At 47.5% G+C, this 22,236-nt stretch overlaps 2 protein-coding genes across 2 annotated transcripts; one reads left to right on the top strand and one right to left on the bottom strand.

The window, feature by feature from the left end:
* Positions 1-152: 152 nt before the first annotated feature.
* MCM3AP (minichromosome maintenance complex component 3 associated protein) lies at positions 153-21,292 on the bottom strand. Its single transcript, XM_069021604.1, has 28 exons — positions 20,440-21,292; positions 20,133-20,356; positions 19,420-19,498; positions 18,017-18,164; positions 16,816-17,012; positions 15,702-15,841; positions 15,117-15,314; positions 14,634-14,902; positions 14,287-14,449; positions 13,503-13,663; positions 12,808-13,052; positions 11,801-11,991; positions 11,063-11,163; positions 10,101-10,232; positions 9,314-9,427; positions 9,011-9,163; positions 8,409-8,606; positions 8,044-8,112; positions 7,186-7,320; positions 6,626-6,779; positions 5,947-6,205; positions 5,521-5,618; positions 4,336-4,726; positions 3,960-4,217; positions 3,345-3,474; positions 2,529-2,723; positions 1,744-1,894; positions 153-1,630 (listed from the first exon to the last, which is right to left on the bottom strand). Exons 1-28 carry the CDS (start codon positions 21,287-21,289, stop codon positions 1,472-1,474), a joined length of 5,562 nt encoding a protein of 1,853 aa, XP_068877705.1. The 5' UTR covers positions 21,290-21,292; the 3' UTR covers positions 153-1,471.
* Positions 21,293-21,502: 210 nt separating this feature from the next.
* Positions 21,503-22,203, top strand: YBEY (ybeY metalloendoribonuclease). The gene is made up of 3 exons (XM_069021603.1): positions 21,503-21,845; positions 21,934-22,002; positions 22,117-22,203. The coding sequence occupies exons 1-3, from the start codon at positions 21,507-21,509 to the stop codon at positions 22,201-22,203; spliced, it is 495 nt and encodes a 164-aa protein (XP_068877704.1). The 5' UTR covers positions 21,503-21,506.
* Positions 22,204-22,236: the final 33 nt, after the last annotated feature.

The following is a 22,236-nucleotide window of genomic DNA, read 5'->3' as shown; positions in this document are numbered from 1 at the left end:
TCCCCCATCCACAGGTGAACTATATGGGGGGGCCGGGAGAGAGACCAGCCCCCCTATCACTGATACCCCAGAAACCCCCCGGGTAAAAGACAGCAGCCACCCCCCTCCTCGAGCATCCCATATCATGAGCTTTTACAGAGGAACGAGGCACCTTTCAAGCCACTAAAAATTTTATTGAGTACAAAACACAATTTACAGCAAATTATATGAGCCACACGCCCAAAGCTCTGTTAGGTTTTGACAGCTGAATTCCAGGTAAACTGAGAACATCAAAAGCAGGACACAGACTTCCCTTCACATGGAACCAGTTAAACTCAACAAAACTCAGCCCAACAAAAGCATGTGGAGCAGGAACAGCCTCAAAGCACACACTTTCCAATTTAAATTTATTTCAACTTAGCATTAAGCTACTATTGCTATTTTGGGTTTAAGAGAAATAATACAAGTGAAATGTTACTTCAGAAAACTGTAAAATTAATTTTTTGGAAGGCAATCGACAGTTTCAGACTACTGAGGATTTCAGCCGGGGTTGGGCACACAAGATAATCAGTTTAGTGCAGTAATTTATATTCCACCAGGCAGAAGGCTCTGTTTGAGAAAAATTGGCTGATTTTCTTTGAAAAAGATTAGCTGTATAGGAATACTGCAGACATGAAGTACATCTTCATATTATTCACTGGGAATTAAACTAAAACCAAATGCCTTCAACTTCCAAAGGCTTTTAAATGCTGGAGAATGCAGGCAATCTGCTCTTCCAAAAAAAAAGGAAAATTGCTTCTCCATAGCTGTTTACTGAATACTACTGTTTTCCAGCATGACGTGGAATCTGTGGAATAAACACCTCACACCCGTTTTTAATGCTGAAAACATTGAATAAAATAGAACTTGGGCCCAGAAGAACAAAAATTCTTCTGGATTTGCACTGAGCAACAGGAAGTATAAACAAAAACATGGCCAAATGCTGCTCCAACTTGAGAATCATAGTTTTGACATTCCTGGGAACAGAGTAGAAACTTTAAACCACAGTGCTGCTGCAAGGCAGTTCCTGCATGAAGGAAGCACAGACTAAGACAACATTTCAGGGACTGTCTGTGGAGAGCAATTGGTCCAGTGTTCCCACAGACCCATGCTACCCTAAAGCTGAACCTGGTAAAGCTGTGTTTGCCCACAGTGCTGTGGAGAGCTGGGAGAAACAAAAAACACCACTGCCATTTAAGGCCTTCCAAGAAAAAGCATTTGACTCGTCTCCGTGCCTGTGGAGCACAAAAGGAGGGAGTCCCAGACCATCCATGACACGGGGCTGCGTTGGCCCTGTGCAATGCAGCCATGTGAGAAGGGCCCAGGCCCCACGGCTGCTCCATGTTCTCATCCCAGGAGAACACCTGCTGGTTCTGGAACGTGCCCCAGGAGTGCACCTGTTCAATCACCTGGACATGGATTTCTTTCTTGAGTCGCCGTGTCTCAGCTCGGCTCAAATGTCCACCATGTCCACCAGAGCAGAGAGGTGGAGCTCGGAGGCAGCCTCAGCCTCCTTGGTGGCTCTGAGGAGCTGCTGCAAGTGTGTGAGTCTGTCCGACAACGCAGGGCTTCGCTCCAGGTCCGGAACCTTGTGTCCCTCCTGACCCCCAGCCTGGGCAGAAAGAGATGAGACTGAGACTTTCTCCCAAGGTAATTCCCACTACGGGTTTTGTAGCTACTGCACTCCTCAGAGCTTTAGTTTAGCTCAGAACCACCTTCTCTTACCTCTTGAGCAGCTGACATGGGAGTCTTCACCAAGGGGCAGGTGGCAGCTGGGCTGGAGAGCAGAGACTGGGGGAGGTAGAGAGGAAGACCCAAGAGACCCCCAAGGGGCTCCATGTCCTCAGCTAGGTATCGCTGCAGCTGTTCTTCAAACCTGGATGGGAAGGGCAAGAGTACCAGTCAGATGGCAGCCTGGATTTGTCCCTGAAACCGATGTGTTACACTTAGAGGGTTTTATTGGGTTCAGAAGCATCTGATCTCCACAGCCATATTCAAACAGTCTGATGTACCCCACTGCAACCATCAAAATCCATCACAGAAGACTGTGGTACAGAAAGGAGCCACACAGACTGAAGAGACTCAACTCATGGGAAGGCAGAAGAGACAAAAACCTCTTGGACTAACCTCAAAAGCTTTAGTACTTCACCTTTGTGATCTGCATTGCTACAACCTGACATCCCAGAGAGGACTTTGTAGACATTTGTGACACTGGGGGACACACAGACCACTGTACACACTGTACTGCTTCAGTTCTGGTGCCGTGACTGACCATAGAGTTTCCAAACATTGCTGACAGCTCCAAGAACTTCTACCATCCTGGACTGTTCCCATGATGCACAGAGGAGGTACTAGGGAACTGCACTTTTGTGCTAGATGAAATTAGATGGAACTCTAGACAGTCTGGGCTCTTTTCTAGCACAGTTTAACTTCCTATTCCATACAAGTTACAAATTGTTTACAACCCTGGGCTGGAGCTGCAAGGAAAATCTGCTGCTCTGGGAACTTACCTCTTGTTTTCTATTTTTTCCAGTTTCAACTGTGCCAACAGACGCTCCTGGGCCAAGGATGTGTCTCTGAATTCATCTGTGCTGGGAATGCTCACTTTCTGACCTGGCAGCATGCTCATGCCAGAGCCATACGGACCCGGCACCATGGAGATGCTGTAGGGTTTCTTAAAGGACTTAGGAGATTTTAGGTTTGACCTGAAGGGCGCAGGAAAGAAAACAACAAGCAAAAACACATGAATTGGTGTGAGTGTGTTGGCTTTTCCCTATTAGCTTGAAGCTTGGAAATACCAGGGAGTGAGAAGTGATCATTTGGAGAAATAATGCCCGTGTGCCAGGGTCCAACACACCACCACCTGTGCATGGGATTAGAGAGGAACTAATCTGACAGGAGCACAGGATTCACCCCAAACATCACTCACTACACAGCAGAGCTGCAGCTAAACTTCCAAGAGGGAAGAGAGTGGCTAGGGAAGTGAGCTAGATTTGACATCTCAAACACTTTATTGCCACACAGCTCTCAGGCATCCTTCCCCCTCAACCTATCTAGCATTTTCTCAGACTCACACTATTTTCCCTCCATGCTTTGCACAACTCCAAAGCCTCAGCAGCACGGGTTTTTGGCAGAAGTTAATTTCTCCACTTAGACACTTTCAGCACTCCCCAAGCAATCCTTTCTCTGAGAGCTGAGTAACCCTGTACAAATAAAATCTGCTTACTACCCTGTTTCAGCTTGTACATCATTTTAGGGAGATGTACACAAGCAGGTTCTGGGAAGATGCCAAGTGCTGGTTTTCAGCACCGTGCAGGCCACCTCACCTCTCGTGGCCTTGCCGGATCTCCTCCTGTGTCCTCAGCCTGGCTTGATCCCATGAGAAAGGCACAGTGTAGTTCTTTAAATGCTCCTTGAAGAAGTACACACGAATCTGACCGTCTTTACTTACTGCTTCTGTGAATAAACCCAAGCCCAACATTTATCATTTGCACAGGTTCTCTCCTTCAGAAGAGAAGCTCAGTATTAAAAAGGCAACTTGGGAGTAAAGCGATTGTTCACTTTCAAACAGGTTTCAAACACAGTCTGGGACAAACTTCATTAATCAATGAAAGTGATAATTAACTGTGGCAGCCTGCCCTCCATGCTCACATGGCTTCTGAGGGGTAACTCTTGGCCTTTGCTTAATGCAAACCCTCTCCCACTGGGAGGGCAGGGCTGAAAGACTTTGACCAGAGCCACGTTTGCAGTCACAGGATCAAGTCAAACCACAACCAATACTAAATACACACTCCAGAGACAAGACACGTGCAGAACACAGCAAGACCACAGCTGCCTCCCTGCTACACATCACGTGCTGCTGTATGTAAAGGCACTGCTGGCAACATATTAAATACCATCACAAAAGAAGCATCATCCATGCATGCAGGAGGACACGATACCTGGAGCAATAGGTAGTTTGGGTGGTTTCCAGTCTCTCAGTTTATGATCAATACAGACTGCCAAGATACAATCCCAAGGAATCTCATCAACAGAAGGTCCATCTTCATCAGAGTTGCCAGTTGTTCTGGTTTTCCAATTTTGGTAAGTTTTGCTCAGCAGATTCTCCACCTGAGACTGGATCAGTGGTTGAGTGTGGGAAGAACTTGCAATCTGTGAGACATACTGAAAAATCATGTGGCAAACAGGACGCCAGGGAGCTGTGGAACAAAAAAGCCCAAAGTAAGTTGCAAGAATTTGTGACAGAACCTACACTGCACAGGCACATCTTGGAGAACAACGTGCTGCCAAGAAGATACTGGAGTGCGAAGTACCTACCACGTAAAGGAGGCAGATCTAGGTATGGGATCTGGAAGGACAGCACAGCCTTCTTCAGCCAGGCCAGGTGATCTGGCATGTTCCACTGCAGGTGGGGCAACACCTTGTTACCCCCAGCTTCTGAAAACTCTGTGACAGGCCAAGACAAGTCACAAAGGTGCTCTGAGGATGCCACATCTGACAGGAACTGCAGCACGCTGTTGTAGAGCTCTATGATGACCCCAGGCTCCTGGGGTGGCAGCCCAGCTAAACGCCTCTCCTTCCAGTCGTGGTAGAAACGCTTGCCAAATTCTCCATCAATCCCATCCTCAATGTACTCTTGAAGGGTCTGGCTGCAGAGCTCAAGGGAGGCAGGACACTGGGATACCAGCCAGCCCACAGCTGCAGAGACCTATGACACACAAAAGAGGGAGGGTTGGGAACTGTTCTGCAATGATCAGGACACAAAGGATTCAATCCTGCAACCCTAAGTTTGAATAACACTCTCCAAGAGAATATGTAGCAAAAGGCCAATAAATCAGGTATCATCATACCAATATTTGCAACAGTAATTCTCCAACTAGGTGGCCACAAACTGAATTTCTACACCGCAGGCTCAGGAACAGACAAAAAAGAGGCTGTTCACATCAGGTATAGGTATGCAGTGGAATTCCCTGCTGGAGGATGCTGGGTTTGTTGAAAACTTATCCAAGAAAAATTGGACAGATTCACAGAAATCAGCCCAGGGAGACTATACCATGTCTGATCATGGCAGTCCTTGAAGTGCAGACCTAAGTTGTGAAGGTTTGTGGGGGAGCATCGCTCTGGGCTTGTCAGGGAGAGATCTGTACAATCTTCTTTGTGTACAGAACACGAGAGGATAGAGGCATCTCAGTCCCATCCACCAAGATGGGGTAACTCTGGGTAATATCACAGCAGCCAGAAGAGCTACAAAGAGTCCTCTGCATTTTAGGTCTAAGAACTTAAGGATAAAAAGGTTTACCCACCATCAGCACTACTCTGTTGAGCAGTAACACAGGCAGGGCTGACAAGAGTGGATTTAAGTAATCCATGAATTTTGGTCTCAGTGCAGTTTTCAGTATTACATTAAACTGGGTTTTTTGTAGCAAATGGCACTGATCTCTGGTCAGTGAAAATACAAGTCACAAATAATGGAAAGTAATTCCTGCATCTTGCTGCTCTTACCTTTCTGGTGCCTTCTAAGTCATTGACAGAGCCTGGGAGCTCTACAACGGTGTAGTCTGAAATAAGCTGGGCTGAAATCAAGTCCTGGAGCATCAAACCTTAAAAAATAAGAAAACTCATCATGTACAGAGGAAGAACACAAGTCCTTGGACCATGTGCTCTGCATTGCATTCACTGCATAGCTGCTCCCCTCCATCTCTGCCCACAGGCTCTCAGGATCAAATACTGTGTGTGAAGGAAAACTGGAAGCCAAAACTGGTGAGCTCTTAAGGCCTCAAGATTTTTAGGGAAGACTCTGGGAAGTGCTGTACTTCACAGCTTCTCCCTTTACTGGATGATGTAATGAGAGGCTGCACCAGCCACACCACTTCTACTTGGGGCAGCCCTAAACATTCATATTTTCAAGACACAAAAATAATTGCGTACCATCTTCTACTTCTTTCTCCATGGCCTCCTCTTCCTGACTGGGGACTAGAACCACCAAGGGAACTATGGGGTGGAAAGGTTTGGCCTGAAGCAGCTGTTTCAGCTGCAGCAAAGCTGAAAGCCAGTAAACATCATCTTCTGCAACATCTTCACTCCTAACTCGGGGGGGCAGGAGAAGAACAAGGCCACTGGTCCCAAGCAAGTCCTTTTGTGTCTCAGCCATATCAAGCTCTGAGTCAGAGAGCGCACCATGTGCCACCTAGACAGGCAACAAAGATGACAACAGTGAAGTAGCTAAACAAAGCTATTTTCACACCAAAATTTGCAGTTTATTGTCACTGCCATTCAGCTTTGACATCCTTTTCCAGGAGCTCTACACAGCCTAAGATGACAAGCTGTCAAGCAGGGCAACATGGATGTGTCTGATAGATGAGCTGAGCACAGAGTGCCCTTCAGCACCTGCTCTGGGACCAGGAACTGATGATTCAGGTTCTACTACTGCACATATTTCTCAGCTGATTGAAATCAAAGAAAAAAATCCATCTTTTTTCAGACCTTTTCAACAACCCTATCCCTCCCAGTATCATCTCCCTCCATCTGACAGGACACAATATCCACTGGAAAAGAGCCCACCCTACTCTCATGGCCTCTTAGGTATCATGAAATTGTTCTCACCTACCTTTATACACACACTGACTTGAATGCTTCTGCTGCCCTGCATGACATGAGAACTAAATAACGTCAGTGTTTGAATTTTGCCGTCTGTATGTGAAGCATTTTTCTCACAGATTTTGTTTCCCATAAACTTGGCTTTCAACCAATCCATCAGTATCCTAGCAAACAAAAAGGAGGGCTTTGGGGGGTTTTGTTGTCAAAACTGGCATTTTAGAGTTTTAGTATCAGCACCTCTAAGATACCAGTCTATCATAATTCTATATATTTAGGTTATGATAAATAGCCCTAATAAATAGCTATAAATTTTCATGAAGTTATCATCTATCAAGGTTTTGTTTTCAGTATGAGCAAAAGGAATTAAACGACGTTAGAAAATACAGATCACTGTAATAAATTACAGCTATATTGTTTAGAGTGCTCTGGAGGAAAAAAAACAAGCTGGAAATTTGACATGGTACAGGCAAAATTACATCAAAGACTGTGTACTACTGATCTTCTTCTACCTAAATAAAAGAAGTCTGCCCTGTTTGAGAAAGGGACCCAGCAGTCAACTCTTCAACCTACCTATTGGGATCATCCTTGGAATATTCATCATCACTGGGCAAAACCAAGAGTGCCTTCCAAAAAACATGTTCTTGTTGAACTGGAATATGTTCTGTGATTAACGAGACGAGATCCAGGGGAGTCCAAGCTAAATCACTTAAAGAGAGACAAAAAAAACTGATGAAAAGACCCACCCCAGGGCTCTTTCCCACCTGAGGAATGTCTGCCTTGCACTGAACAAGTTACAATACTGCAAGTAGCGACTGTTCAGTTAATTCTTTAGATCTGTTGCTCATCCTTCAGGAACTGCAGCTGCTAAATCTGATACATGAGCCTTACTCTGGGAATTTCAGGAGCACATGTGTACTGCTTTACTTCCACACTGATCCAACACACGCCCAGGCCACCGGAGAGCATGAGGAGCCATGGGAAGCCAGACCTCCTGCTGCACTTCAAGCATCTCAATCAGTATTTTCCTGCCACAAGCCAGGTCACTGATAGGTCACTTACTCCTCTCCCCCCATAGCCCATCCGAGACCCCATCCCACCCAGGTACAAAATCACACCCCATAGTACCCATCAGATCCTTAAAATTACACCAGGGAGGATCATCTGGCCCAACACTTTCACTAATTTAGTGGAAGGTGTCCTTGCCCATGGTGGGGGGATGAACAAAATTATCTTTAAGGTCCTTTCCAACCCAAACTGTCCTATGGTTCTATGACTTTCCTGTTCCCTTTATTCCAAAATACTCCCAGGAGCAAAGCTGCAAGTGGACACTCAGGCATGGTTAGCCATACCTTTTGGCCATTTCTGCTATCTCTGGCACATCTGTTGCAGCTTGCTTCTTAAGAAAACAAGAACCAAACCCCAGCCTACCTTACCAACTGCTGGTAGAAGTGCTGAACTTTAATTTCATGCACTGTCTTGTTTCTCAGCCAGTTCAATCTGGAAACAAAATATTCTTGGCTATATTTTTTGGTGTAAAACAAGTACTTTAAACAAATCTAAGAAACACTGAGGCCCGGGAAATATTACAGAGGCTTCAGAAAGTTGCTGTTAATAGAAGAATTTATTTGGATTTTCAGTTTTGGTCATGGCATTTGTGGAGAAAGTCTTTTGGGGGCTATTTAAGAACAAACAGTTCTGCACACCCACCAACATTAACAATGGAAGAATTTTTGGTAACTTATCTTCCTAAAATCAACCAGATTGCCAACTGATGCCACTGAAAGTATCCTTACCTCGTGCAAGAGATTCCCAACTTTCCTCCATTCCCCAGGTTTACAAATCTCTTGCACAAGTTCTCCATGGCTATAGGCCACTCTGCACTGGGGGACAGTGCTTTCAGCTGATGTTTGGAATCCAAGCCACAGGGAGCAGCTGGAAATGCCCTCATCTGACGTTTCAGCTTTGTCCGAGCTGCCACTGCTTCCCTCCACCTTTGGAAGAGAACCGATAAATAGGTCACATTCACGAACTCTTCTGCAGACCTTTGTCATCAGGTATTTGTACAATGGACACCACAACAACCACAACACACTGAGCAGATGTCCAGGAAAACCACTGATCAACAGAAAGAATACAAGGATAAACTATTACAAGTTTCTAGGCAGAATGAAGCTGGAATCTCCTACCAAGCTCATTACCTGACTACAACAAGGTGTGGTTCCCTGCCCACATACAGTAGTTTAGCAGAGGCTGGTACTAAGACTGTAAGGTCTACCCTTATCATGGAGATAAGGTCTCAAATAGAACACAACCAGACAGCTGTAGTTCCATCTCTGTTAACTGCTCCATGCCAGTGCTCCCAAGAGAAGCAGCTAGTCCCAGGGTGGTGACTCACCGTTTTAAGTACTTGCAGAAACACTGGAGCTCCTGAAGGGTTTCCTTGGCAATCTGGAAAATCTCATCCTCCAGAAAGAGCTCCATGAAGTGGCCACACACTTCTTCTGAACACCGGGCAATCCGGGCTTGCCGGTCTCTTTCTGAGGCACATCTGGTTCCAAATAAAACAAACCAAGACTCTGATGAGGTGAAGACCTCCAGCAAATGCCAATTCAATTGGCTGAGATGCAAACAGGGAAGTCCATCACATTTAAGAAACCTTTGGGAAAGCAAACACCAGCATGCAGCACGTTGTACATACCTTAACTCATTGGCTGAAGCTTCTTTAACACATTCCTTTATTACTTCTTCCATTAATTCCATACCCACCAACTGGCTCAACTGCTTTATTAACTCTTCTCTTTCCTGCTTTTGCCTGGAAGGAGAGAGAAAAGATTTACACAAGTGAAAAAATTTACACTGGCAAACCTGCTGCTTAGCTACACAAGCACCACACGCAGCAGCAAACAACTAATTCACCTAAAATTGATTTCCCAGTATCTGGTTTCTAAATAAACAACTTTGCATGGAGCCAGGTTTCCCTCAAAACCACAATGACCATGGGGTTCCTTAAGCAACCTGGTCCAGTAAGTGGCATTCCTGCCCATGGCTAGGATGGAACTAGATGATCTTTATGGTCCTTTCCAAACCAAACCATTCTAGGATTCTATTTATTTTTACCCCGATAAGCTACAAACAAGTTGCTCGCTCAGAAGGAAAAGTTCCTGCATGCAGCAGGGCCAGGATGCATGTCCCCTTCTGGAAGCTCTGGGTAAATAACAGTTCCTAAAATTCCCACCCACCATTTTCACAATGGCTCTGAGGCCGCCAAAATGCTAACTAGCAGATCACCTGAGAATGCAGAGGGGAACCCTGCCTCCACAGTCCCAGGGGAGTTTGAGGTGAGACTGTTCTGCTCCTGTGGCAGAAAGACACGGGGCTTGAGCAGAGGCACAAGGACTCAGGTTGGCACTGGCAACTCAGGTTGTCCTTACGTTGTCCAGGGTGTACCCAGCCCACCCTGCCCCACAGCCAAAGCCGTGCCTCACCTCTCCTCCTCCACTCTGCGCTGTTCCTCCTGGACACGCTGCCTTTCCACACTGACCACGTTTCCAGCCACTTCTCTGAGGATCTCCCCCATCACTTCAGTCACGAGTTCCTCCACAGTGGCCTCTGAGGCGCTGTGCAGAAACAGCAAATCTCTTCTCAAAGCCAGGTTTTCATGCAAAGCCCCAAGTCTATGCTTTTCTCAGCCACACCTTGCTCTTTGTGGTGGGCTGATTCCAGCCATTAGCCAAGCACCCACACTGATACTGGTTCACTCCCCTCCCCACACTGGGACAGGGAAGAAAGTAGGAAGAAAAAAGGAAAACTCATGGATGGAAATAAATAAACTGTAATGCAGAAAGGGAACACCCCCACTCCCCCACAAAGCAAAATAAATGTAGCCAGTCATCGCTTCGCACAGGAAGAGCAGTGCCCAGAGGATATTCAGCTAATGTCCACCCTGAAAGCCACAGATCTCCAACTTCTTCCTCTAACCCAGTTTTATTGCTGACCATGACATCATATGGAAGGGACTTTAGTCAGTCTGGGCCAGCTGTCCCCATTCAGCAATTATCAAACACTGGTGGAATAACAATTGTTTGGGTCACATCCCACATCTACGACTCTACCAACTGCCCTGGAGAGGAAATGTTTATGAGACTCAAAGAAGGAGCCAGATCTGGACTTGCTCCCCTTGTCCCCCTTTGGGCACCTTCCCTTCCATGACAGACGTTTGTTGCCAGGCAAAGCTTCCAGAAGTGTGGGTCAGCCTCCCCTTAGGCTAGAGGTGGGATGTGACAGACATCTGAAGAAAGGTCTGCTTTCCCTTCCACTGCATCAGTAACACGGTCTCCACCACAGACCTGGCAGTGCTTAGTTTTACCATCTTCACACATGGTGCTGCTACGGCAAGGGGCAGCTGTGGTGACAGAGTCCAGGAGAACCAGCAATAAATGCTCTTTACCAGATGGCAGCAGCCACATAAGCTGCTCCTGCTCTGCCCACTTCTCTGCACTCTCCTTTGAGGACGTCCTGCACCAGCCCGTCCACCACTTCGGCGATGTCCTGCAACACAGCAGAGGAAGCAGCTGAACCGAGGTGCAGTCCTTCTCAGGATGGAACTGGGAGTAAACTGGGAGTAAGGCTCTCCAGCCTTGCTTAACTGACTGTAATTCACAGCATCATCTGTATTTCTGCTTACAAACTGAGCCAACTTGACCAAACACAACGGCCTGCAAACTTCAGACTAGACTATCTAAAAGGTTAGTAACAGCCCAGAAACAAAAGCAGATTTTTGTACTAAATACGGGCAAGTCAATTTAGGAAATCATAACTAAGGAGAGAGACTCCTATTTCTTTACTTTAGACTTTCATTCTAGCTGATTTAATTCCAAATGATCAGGTCTAACCTTCACTGACATTTACCATTATCTAGGTAGAATATGGCAACTGTACTGTACAAAGCAATGAGACACCGAGACTGGTTCAGCATCAGCACACAAAAACTTGTGTGGGAGGGAGAAAAACAGCACAGGTACATGGGGTACACATTCAAGACCCAGCATTCATGGTCACGTACCCACAAGAAGAAACTTTGTCATGTCTCATCTGACATACATGCACATTCCAGAAAAATGAAATACCCTTAGAACTTGGTTACCTTTTATTATATTTCACAGATCTTTCCCAAATATTTCCCTACCGTGTCCGAGTAGCCAGGCTGAGGCTTTGAAGGGGGAGGCTCAGGCTGTGCAGCAGGCTGGGAGATGGGCTGTGCAGGAGGCAGGACTGGCACCAGCTGACGAGGCAACAGCGAGGGCAGAAGATGAGCTGGGGGCTGGACTCTTACTGCTGTGGCCTCTAAATCCACACCTCTGCTTTCCACTCTTCCTTCTTGAGAAGGGAGAGGAGAAAAATTCAGGAAACCAGATCAGTCACAAACAGAAGCAGATCTTTTCTTCAAAAAGCTGGCTTGTGTGATAAAACTTGGCAGGTCATAAAATAAATCCATAACAGCAGCTTGTTGCCTTAAAGTTAAAAACATATCAGAGAAACTATTTTCTATTTATGAATATTTTATACAAAACAATTAAAAATTTAATTGCACTTTACCCCCAGTAGCAAGCACATATATTTCCAACAAAGCAACTGCTTTAAGTCAGGCACACCTGGCACCTACACACACTATCTGTACTTCCAGCAAGGACAGAAAAGCACACATTCAGCTAACCTGAAAACTGACGTGTTTATACACACAGTGCAACAAACAGCTGCAAATAAAACATGTAAACTGCAAAGGGAAGTTGGCTTTCTGAAGTAGTCAAACATTTGTTATTTCACTTATGTTGGCAAGATTTGGATCAATAGTGTATTTCCTGAATTGGGAAATACATTTTAATAATCAGGTTGTTCTTGGCTTTTACAGATACATAAATACACCTGAGCAACCTGGTCTAGTGGAAGGTGCCTCTGCCATGTCAGGGGTGTTGGAACTAGATGAGCTTTAAGGTCCCTTCCAACTCAAACCATTCTGTGACTCTCTTATGACTTAAATTGTAATCCTTTCATTACATCTGAATTTCCATGCCATTTCAATGTCTGAGCCAAGAACAGTTCCTGCTCTGTACATTAAACCTGCTCCCAGAATTGACTCAGCAGTGTGTTCTGAGCAGTACCTAAAATGCAAACCTAAACGAGCTTTGCTCTCACCTGGTGCTTCCCCGCTGGGTTTTTGGCTACTGCTGGCCTGATCCACAGAGGTGCTTCCACCAATGTACTTGTTCTGCCCGTTGAAGCTGGACACGGGTACATGGTGGGGCACTGGGGGCAAGGGCCCCCCATTCACAACCTCCCCAACAGAGACAGTGAGCTTCTGGCTGACAAAGGGAGATTTATGTGGTTTGGGTAATCCATCTGGCTCCAGGAAAGCCGAGCGATTCAGCTCCACGTAACCCCTGTGGAAAAGTGAAAGTAACAACCAGGAGTACATCCTCAAAGCTCCAGTAACCTACGGGCTTTCACTTCTGAAACGTATTGTTTCTGAATGCTGACAGACCGCTAACTGGCATCCTCGAGGGGATTTTTCCTTCTCCAGTTCCTCGACGTTCCAAGTTTGGATGAACATCCCTTACAATGTATGGATTTCCATGGCAAACATCTGTGAGCTGCTGTTCTCCAACATCCTCTAACAGCCAGTTTGCACTGTTCAGCTTCATGCCCTACAGGCATCACTACAATGCCAGTTTCCCAAGAAGCAGAACTGTATCCTTCTTTCCTACAGAGACCCCATCCCTTGTTCTTGGCCTGTTCTTTCTCTGGATCCAGCCTTCAGGAGCAGCTCCCCCACGTTACCCCTTTGCATGGCATCAGGCTAACCCCCCAGGCATCATTTTCCTCACACTTACCCATCTGATACACTCAGCCCATAGTAACTTATAAAATCAGTTGCCTCCTCGCAGTCTTTGAACAGCAGCATGCGGACCAGGTGGTCCAAGGGGAACACTGTACTTCTCTGGGTGCTCACAGTGTAGGCAATATTGAGGGATTTGAGACCATCCTTACGAATCTGGGGGAAAAGGAAAAGCCACGTAATTACTAGGAAAGAGCCCAAAATGTACCATAAAGTGTACAATAAACATGAAGATCGTGTTTAAATCCACCAGTACTTTGTCATCAAGTATACACACAAACAATTATTTCAATTTAACTTTCTTTCTAAATTCTATGCGCTTGCTTTCTAGTTTCTGTTCCTCTTTCATGATATCTGCTCTGAGCATATCCCTTTGTGATTCTTGCACAGAAAAAACACCTTGCAAGGGCTTCTGAAAGGGAAGGCTCATATTTGCTTTGCAAGACTCTCAGGACTTCCCAATTATTTTTCAGGGAAACATGTATTCTCAGGACTTCCCAATTATTTTCCAAGGAAACATGTATTCTCAGGACTTCCCAATTATTTTTCAAGGAAACATGTATTTGTACACAGTTACAAGAAAAAAAAAAAGCATTTCCGTATTTGCCTTTCATATCACAGCAGAAAGCTCCTGATAAATTTTTAACACTTCTGAAGAAGCAGTAACAATATTATTTTTAAGGCTCAATATCTACTAAGTTTTCTGCTGATTTTCCCCCAAATCCCAGACTGTCTTACTCATTAATACTTTAAAAAATATCCATCTGTCTTTTCCTCACCTGGTTGAAGTAACAGTGTAAAAGGCAGGCATTCAGATAGGAAGCTGCTTGCACAAGCTTGAAAAACCTCACAAAATTGTTGCTGTTTAGTGCAGCAAAAGCTTGAACTGCAAATCTAACTTCAGGCGAGTTTCTAACCTCTGGATGAAACTGCTGAACTTCTCTGTGGAACAAAAGACAGCAACAAACCTTTTGCTTCAATATTGAACAATCACAATTCAACAGCACAGAAATTAAAATTTAACAGCACAGAATTAAAACCAGGAGCATTACAATTTGTCTGGATTTAATTCTAAACTCAATTCTTCCCAGAGGAAAAGAGAAAACAAGTGATGTCTTGTTCCCACCTGAGAATATCGCCCTTGTTGAGATTCAGCAAGACATTATAACCTCGGAACTCTGCTTCACTCTTGCAGTAAATCCCCTTGTTAGCCAAGTCCTGATACATCTCCTTCAAGCTCTGCAGGCACTTAGTCATGTTCTCATTGTTGATTTTGGCATCAAAGGAGGACATGGGCTCTTCACACAAGTGGTGAGCACAGTGGATGTGAAAGCGAGTGCACTTCTCAATCAAAGACACCATCAGCGGGTTGCAGAGGTGTTGCTGGGTTATGTCCTAACAGAATGATCAAGAGTTCATTACATGTCTTTTTACAATAGTTGAAGAGCACAGTCACCTGGCATAACCTCTGGAAAACCCATTTCACTGTGCTTTGAGTCACTCTGCAATTCAAAACGTTTCAACAACTATTGCTTTTTGCTTCCCTTTTTTACAGCATGATGGGATCTTCTGCTTTTTATCACCAAACATCTCCATCCACAGTGCTTACCTTTCTTATTCCACGAGTTCTGTTCCAGACGAAGTCATACCATTCTCGGTAGTTTCCTTCTCCTTGATCCATAATGTTTGTCACTAAATAGTCCATGGTCATGCTCAGCACCTCAGAGGGTCTCAGTTCATGGGGCAAAGGTTCCTCCTGATCTGCTGAAGACCTGCTATATTCCTTGATTGCTGCTGCATGATCCACCTGCAAGAGGTGAGGAAAAGAATCAAAATCCGAGAAGTATGTGCAAGTTTGCAGCAGCTGATTTCATCCCACCTATGCCTTTAACTTCAGTAAGGAGCAGACTATTGAAGTGTTGACTTAGTCTCCAACTCATAACCTTCAAGACGATATATGGTTACAGGTAATTACATATAATAATGTAATTATAGCTTTAGAACTATAGTTCTAATAACTACATAAAAGACATGACAGAGTGAAAAAGCAATTCTTGTTTTCCAATGGGGAATTGAAAGGTAATAATGAAACAGCCTACAGAATTTCTGCACCAGAATTAACCCTGTAATCAGCTAAACAATACTGACAGCTCCAGTGAGCATCAGGCATACTGATATCCTGGGAATCTCATACCTTGTCAGATCCTAGAAGCAATTCAAAGATGCTGAGCTGGTTTCTTGTCTCCCTCATGTAACGCTCCTTTTCAGGACACATGTCTGGGCAAGTGCCAACAACAGTTTTTGCTTTGCCAAGATCAGTCCTTTTTATTCGAGCTACAAAAAAAAAGAAAGAAAGAAAGAAAGAATTGAACAAACACAAAGCATCTCTTGGGTTTTGGTTTTTTTACTTCACGATAAGCTATTACACTGATGTGCCAAAACAGCCCTGAGCATGTAAGGCTGTACCCAAACCTTGATACAGTCAGACATGAACAAGGACGGGGTTCTCCCCACTCTGAGGCCTGTCCAGGGATTGCACATTTTGAGAGTTTTGCTGAGAAGACTGAAGCTTTTAAAAGATACCCAATGTTATGAGTCCTAAGGAACAGCAATTTCAAAATTCTGCATTAAGTGGACAAGAAGTCTGTCAATATTAAAAATAAGTTCTTAAATTAGAAGTAGGATCAGTTTTGAAACTGCAAGAACAGCATGGAAGGCATTACAACGAACACTGTGAAACAAAAGGACATTTTTTGAAATAATTCTCACCTGTACAATAGTTTGAATTTGGACAGATACTAGAGGGACTGGCACAGGTTGCTCAGAGAAGCTGTAGCTGCCCCACTCCTGGAAGTGTCCAAGGCCAGGTTGGACGGGGCTTGGAGCAACCTGGGATACTGGAGGGTGTCCCTGCCCATGGCAGGGGCTGGGACTGGATGGGCTTTAAGGCCCCTTCCAACTCAAACAAATCTGTGAAATGCAGTTCATTCATTCATAAGGCTTTGGGTAACTTTCTTTAAAGAGTCTGTAAAGGTGCAGATCTCCCCACATGCCCTCTTCACAGAAGATGAACATTCTGCCCTTCCCTCTACACAAGAAATTGCATGTGCAATAAGTAAAGCAGATTTGTGTGTCTTACAAGAAAAAAATACAAGAAGTAATATACTAGGAGAGTATTTTACAGACTGTTCCACATTAAACACTCTTTTAAGAGTTTAAGTGTTTTAACAGCTTTGCCACAAAACCCGAACACTTACTTCTTTCCAGCAGAGAAGCAGATGTTACACTCATTAACTTGTGTTAATTACCTTGTCGCATGATTTTGTCCCTCTGGTCCAAGAGCCTGTATCTCTCTTCAGGTGTCTCAGCCACCAATCCCACCAGATTACTGAGGGATAACAGTGAAGCTCCCAAGCCCTCCGAGCTCTGCCCTTCAGAACTGGAATCAAACAGCTCGGCTTCAAACTGCAGCGCCTTTCGAAGGCCAGGCTTCTTTGCTGGAGAACTAAAACCAGAAGACTTTTTTATCAAGAGTAATACATTAGTGCATGCCCTGGTCTTAACCACTGTTCTTGAGGATGCCAGCATCTGTTTAGAGGAGTATTTTGTTCACAGGGAAACGTGTCAATCTGTGGATGTGCTAAGGTTGTTCTGAGCTAACACCAACACTGGGAGTTAATCTGGTTAAATCCTCAGTACCACCCTGAAAACGATGCCAAGAGTTCTGGCATTGTGAAGAAAGTCCTAATCTTTGTGCAACAGAAAAGGTATTACTGAAAGGGTCTTAGAGGGGACAGAAATGGATGGCTCTTGTAGCATTTTGCATCACTATGGCACAGCAGTTTGTACTTTTAAGCTAGGAACCGGCTTGCTGGTGCAGAGATAAAACCAACATGCTTTCTATAGCAACAGAGATTATAAAAAAATTTTACAGGGCCCAGACACAAACATACTTTTTAAATCAAGGAACACTGACTCATTCTCAATGTATGACTAATTTTATAATTATGTATACATATCAAATGACTTTTGTCAGACTAGACCCACCACTGAGGTACGACAAAGATCAACCTTGCCACTTCTGTGACTGCCACAAACCAGGAAGACTGTTCACTTGAAATGAGACAATGATCCAAACTACTCCAAAAAGGAGACTCTCGTTCCACAGAACTCTAATTGCCTCCAAAGGAAACTGCTTGCTTGAGAAGCTCATTGAATCACGACCACAGACAATGTCATTACTGCTTAGTCCTAGCTGGGCTCTGCACTGTTTGTTCACTTCCCTCATGCCTCACACATGCTTTCATGAACAAAATCCAAAGTAAAAGACCCAATAAGCCACTAAGAGTATACTTCTGACAAGGTGTGAGAGCTGTGTGCTTCTAATTCAGACAAACCAAAAGAAGGTAAGCACCCTCCCTGAAGAGGGCATGACTATTTGGCACACAATGATCACCATTTTTCTCCACGCTTTTCCTGCCAGGTGGATTCCCAGAGGAGAGGACATACCTTCTCCCAGGCATGACACTGCTGGCAGAGGATCTTATTAAAGGTTTTCTAAGAGGGGAATGCTGATAGCTTTGCTCTTCACTGCTTTGCCTTCCATCATCTTCACCTGCTTTCTTCTCCTTGGATGAAAATTCTCTTTTTGCTGGACCTGAAATGACACGTAAACATGAAACCAGGTACCTGCCAAGCAATTTAAGCAACAGCTCTTTCTTGACCCCATGGGGTTGGTGGTGAAAACTAAGACTCCAAGTCTTGTACATGCATGCAAAACTTCCACAACAGCTTGCACTAGGAGCTGTATCAAGTTTCCAGCACTTGCTATCAAGACCATTGCTCTATAAAGAGTAAGTTTTTTTCAAGAAAATATCACTTAGCAGTAATTATCAGTAAATGAAGTCTGATCCTCAACTGAATCAAAGTTCTCTCAGGTTTGGGATATAATCCAAAAGTCATAACTCCATATGGGATATGAAACCCACTTCACCTGCGTAAATCACAATTCCCAGTGCTCCTACTGAAAATATTTATTTCACATACCCAATCTTAGATTCAGGTCAGCATGAGTTAACACTTGCAGGAAGGGAGAATTTCTTCTCCCACAGACAACTCTTCCATCAGCTGGATTTCTTAAACCCTCCCAGCATAGTTACTTCAGAATGCTGCCACACGAGCTGCCACAGACATAACACCACGATAAAATGACACAGGCACAGAGGCAGCCCTAGAGCTGCTGTTTCAAGATGTTAATTCTCAGGGAGACAACTCTGCAGCTGTTTGTTTTCTGGAAGGCAAGGCTGTGGTTGGTCAAAGCTGAGGTGAAACATTCATCTGCTGGCAGCTGAAGTGCACCCCCAGGCTAGGATCTCACAGGCAGACACACTGCACTCATGGAGCTAAAGAAAGGGAAGCACTTGACATTATAAGTATTGCCCTGGGCATTGAACAATCTCCTCTTGCCCTAATCCCAAGCACAGTCTGGAATCCAGGAATCTGGAATCTAAACTCTGTAGGTTGTTCTCTTTTTTGGTTCAAACAGTGTCTAGCTGTTGATACGCAGAACAGCAACATCAGCAGACACTGCAGAGGTTCTCAGGACACTTTCCTTAGGTTGGTTCTCAGAACCTTTTCACGAAAGCTGGAAGCTCACATCCCAGTCCATGATCTGAGGCAGCAAGGCATTTCAGACTGGTTTTTCCTACATCCCCAAAGAACATCCTACTTCTGGACAGAAGCACAAAGTTGAACATCACCATACTGCTGTTGTGTGATTGCTTTAAGGATTCAACCGTGGTATCTCCTACTACGGAGATAATTTAGGTATCATTCTCAGCACAACAGGGATAAAAAAGAGCAGCTGGCACACTATTTATACAACACCCAGTAGTCCGGAAACACAGACTTACTTGTTTTCTTCTTTTGCCAAAATGTTACTATGTCTTTGTGCAATTCTTTCGCTTTTTTTCTGGCAAGAACTGCAGAGGCCTGAAAGAAAACAAAAGCAGAGCACGGAAACCTATTGGCATCACAACACTGAAACCCACAGTGCAGTCTTTGCCAGAGAAACATTTATCGATTCTCAAAAAATTCTGGTTGCTGTATTTTAACCTCACTTAAGACCTACATTCAATCAGCTGAACTGGTCTCCACAAAAAATGCTGCTTTTCTACAATCAGGAGTGTAGTTTTCATCAGTGCTGGACCCACCCCAAGCACTCAGATTTAAATCTTTCTTCATGGGATCAGAGACTGGTTTGGGCTGGAAGGGACCTGAAAGACCATCCAGCTACATCCCCCTGCCATGGGCAGGGACACCTTCCAGTATCCCAGGCTGCTCCAAGCCCCATCCAACCTGGCCTTGTACACTTCCAGAGATGGGGGAGCCCCAGCTTCTCTGGGCAACCTGTGCCAGGGCCTCATCACCTTCAAAGAATTTCTTCCTAACTCCTCTTTTAGTTTATACTGTTTCCCCTTGCCCTCTCCCAATCGGTCCCTGTAAAAAGCTGCTTTCTCTCTTTACTGTAAGCCCCCCCTTTAGACGCTGGAAGGGGCTCTAAGGGATCCCTGGAGACTTCTCCAGGCTGAACACACCCAAGAGTAATGCCACTTCTGATACTCACGTGATCAAAAAAGTGCAGAACAGCCGTTTTTTTATTACGCCTGGTCATGATCCGACGAACTTTTACGAACTGGCCAAAGTGTTTTTCCAGTATGGTCCTGTCGTTGAGGTAGTCAGGGATGTTCTTGCACTGGATGGCCGTCAGCTCGGCGGCAGGCAGGCCCCCCAGACCCTCCGTGCTCTCGCTGCCGCGGCTCCGGCGAGCAGGGGCGGCGGGGGCCGCATCTGTGACGAGAAGGAACATGACAGCAGTCAGCAACCACGGAGAAACCCAGGCGGCCGGGCTGCCCCACCAGACCCCCGCCCACCTTCGCGGGCGGGCTCCCGGGCCTCGGCCGGCGGCGGCTCCTCGGCGGGTCCCCGCTCAGCCTCGGGGCCGTCCCCGCGCTCCCGCTGCTCGCGGGCCTGGCTGCGCAGCAGATCCTCCAGCGTGCGGCCGAACAGGATCCCGCCGCGGGGCCGGCTCAGCACCACCGCCCGCTTCTCCGGCGGCGCTGCCGCCCGCCCGCCCGCCGCCGCCCGCCGCGGCGAGCGCTCCCGCTCCTCCTTCCGCTTCAGCCCCTTGGACGGCGCCTCCCCCGGATCCTCCGGCAGCGCCCGCGGGCCTCTCTCCTCCGGCCGCCCCAAAGCGGCGGCGGGACGCGAGAACGAGAAAGGCTCCCGCGCCAGCGCCGCCTCGGGGCCCGTCTCAGATGCGAAGCCGAAGGGCGACGAGAAAGCAAAGGCAGCGGGAGCAGCCGGGCCCTTCTCCGTCTCGCCGCCTGACACCGGTTTGAAGGCGGCGGCGCTCTCGGGCGCCTTGAAACGGAACTCCGGAGCTGCGAAGGCACCGCCGCCGCCGCCACCCAACGCTTCGACGGAGGTCGGGAAGCCGCCCAGGCTGGTGGGCGGCCTGAAGCTGAATCCCGCGTTTCCCGCCGGGGCCGGCGCCTGGCCCAGCGCGTAGGGCGGCGCGAAGGTGGCGGCGGGCGCGAAGGGGAGGCCGGCGGGGCCGCCGCCCTGGCCGAACACGGCGGGCTGCCCGAAGCGCAGCGGCGGCGGGAAGGAGGGAGGGCCGCGGAAGGGGCCCCGCGCCGACATCGCTGCAGCCGCGGCAGCGGCCTCGGAGCGCCGGGAGGAGCGGGATCCGCATGCGCGGGAGGGAGAGGTCCCAGCCATGGGGCGGAGTCCAGTGGAAAGTGGGCGGGGCTACGGCGGCAGCAGGACCGTGGGGGCGGGGAGAGAGGTGGGACGTGCGCTGCGGGCGTGGCTTCCAGGCGATGGGCGGGGTCTCTCCTGCGGCTGGGGTCTCCATTGGTGGGCGCGGTGTTGTGGGCGGGGCTCCGGGGCGGGGTCTCCTTGGGCGGGCGGGGCCCTGGCGGCTGGCGGCGCCGTGATGAGCGTGGCGCTGCGGAACGCGCAGTCCGCCGTGCCCGTGCGCCGGGCCGCGCTGCGCCGCGCCGTGTGCGCCCTGCGCGCCGCCCTGGGCGCCTCCCGCTTCGACGTGGGGCTGGTCTTCGCCGGCAACGCGCTGATGCAGCGTCTCAACGGCGCCTACCGACAGTGCCCGGAGCCCACCGACGTCCTCTCTTTCCCGTTCCACCAAGTGGCGGCGGGGGAGCTGCCGCGGCCGCGCTGCCGTGACGAGTACAACCTGGGGGACATCTTCCTGGGGGTGGAATACATCCACCAGCAGTGCCGCGAAACCGGGGAGGACTTTGGCGATGTCCTGACGGTGAGCCCCGCTCGGGCGTGGCGGGCGGCGGGGCGGGCGCGGGGCTCGGTCGGTAACACGTGTGTTGGTGCTCTCGCCCCCCGTGCAGGTGACGGCAGCCCACGGATTGTGCCACCTGCTCGGCTACCGGCACGACACGAAACCCGAGTGGCAGCAGGTGCGGGGTGCGCCGGGGCTGGGGAGGGTGTGCGGGGCCCGGCACGGGGTGGACTAGAGGCCCTGGTAACGGGAGCCGGGGCTTGCCCGGGGCTGACCGCCGCTGCTCCCGCAGATGTACCAGAAGGAAGCGCAAATCCTGGAAGAGCTGAACCGTCTCACGGGCTCCCGCCTGCGGCCCCTTACCGCCGGCCTCTTCTGACAGACCGAGAGAGGCCGGGGCTCCGCCGGCGCC

This window comes from Aphelocoma coerulescens, chromosome 7 (genome assembly GCF_041296385.1).
Source record: "Aphelocoma coerulescens isolate FSJ_1873_10779 chromosome 7, UR_Acoe_1.0, whole genome shotgun sequence".
Classification (NCBI taxonomy): Eukaryota; Metazoa; Chordata; class Aves; order Passeriformes; family Corvidae; genus Aphelocoma; species Aphelocoma coerulescens.
Note: the sequence above shows the minus strand (reverse complement) of the source record. Positions and strands in the feature narration are given on the sequence as shown.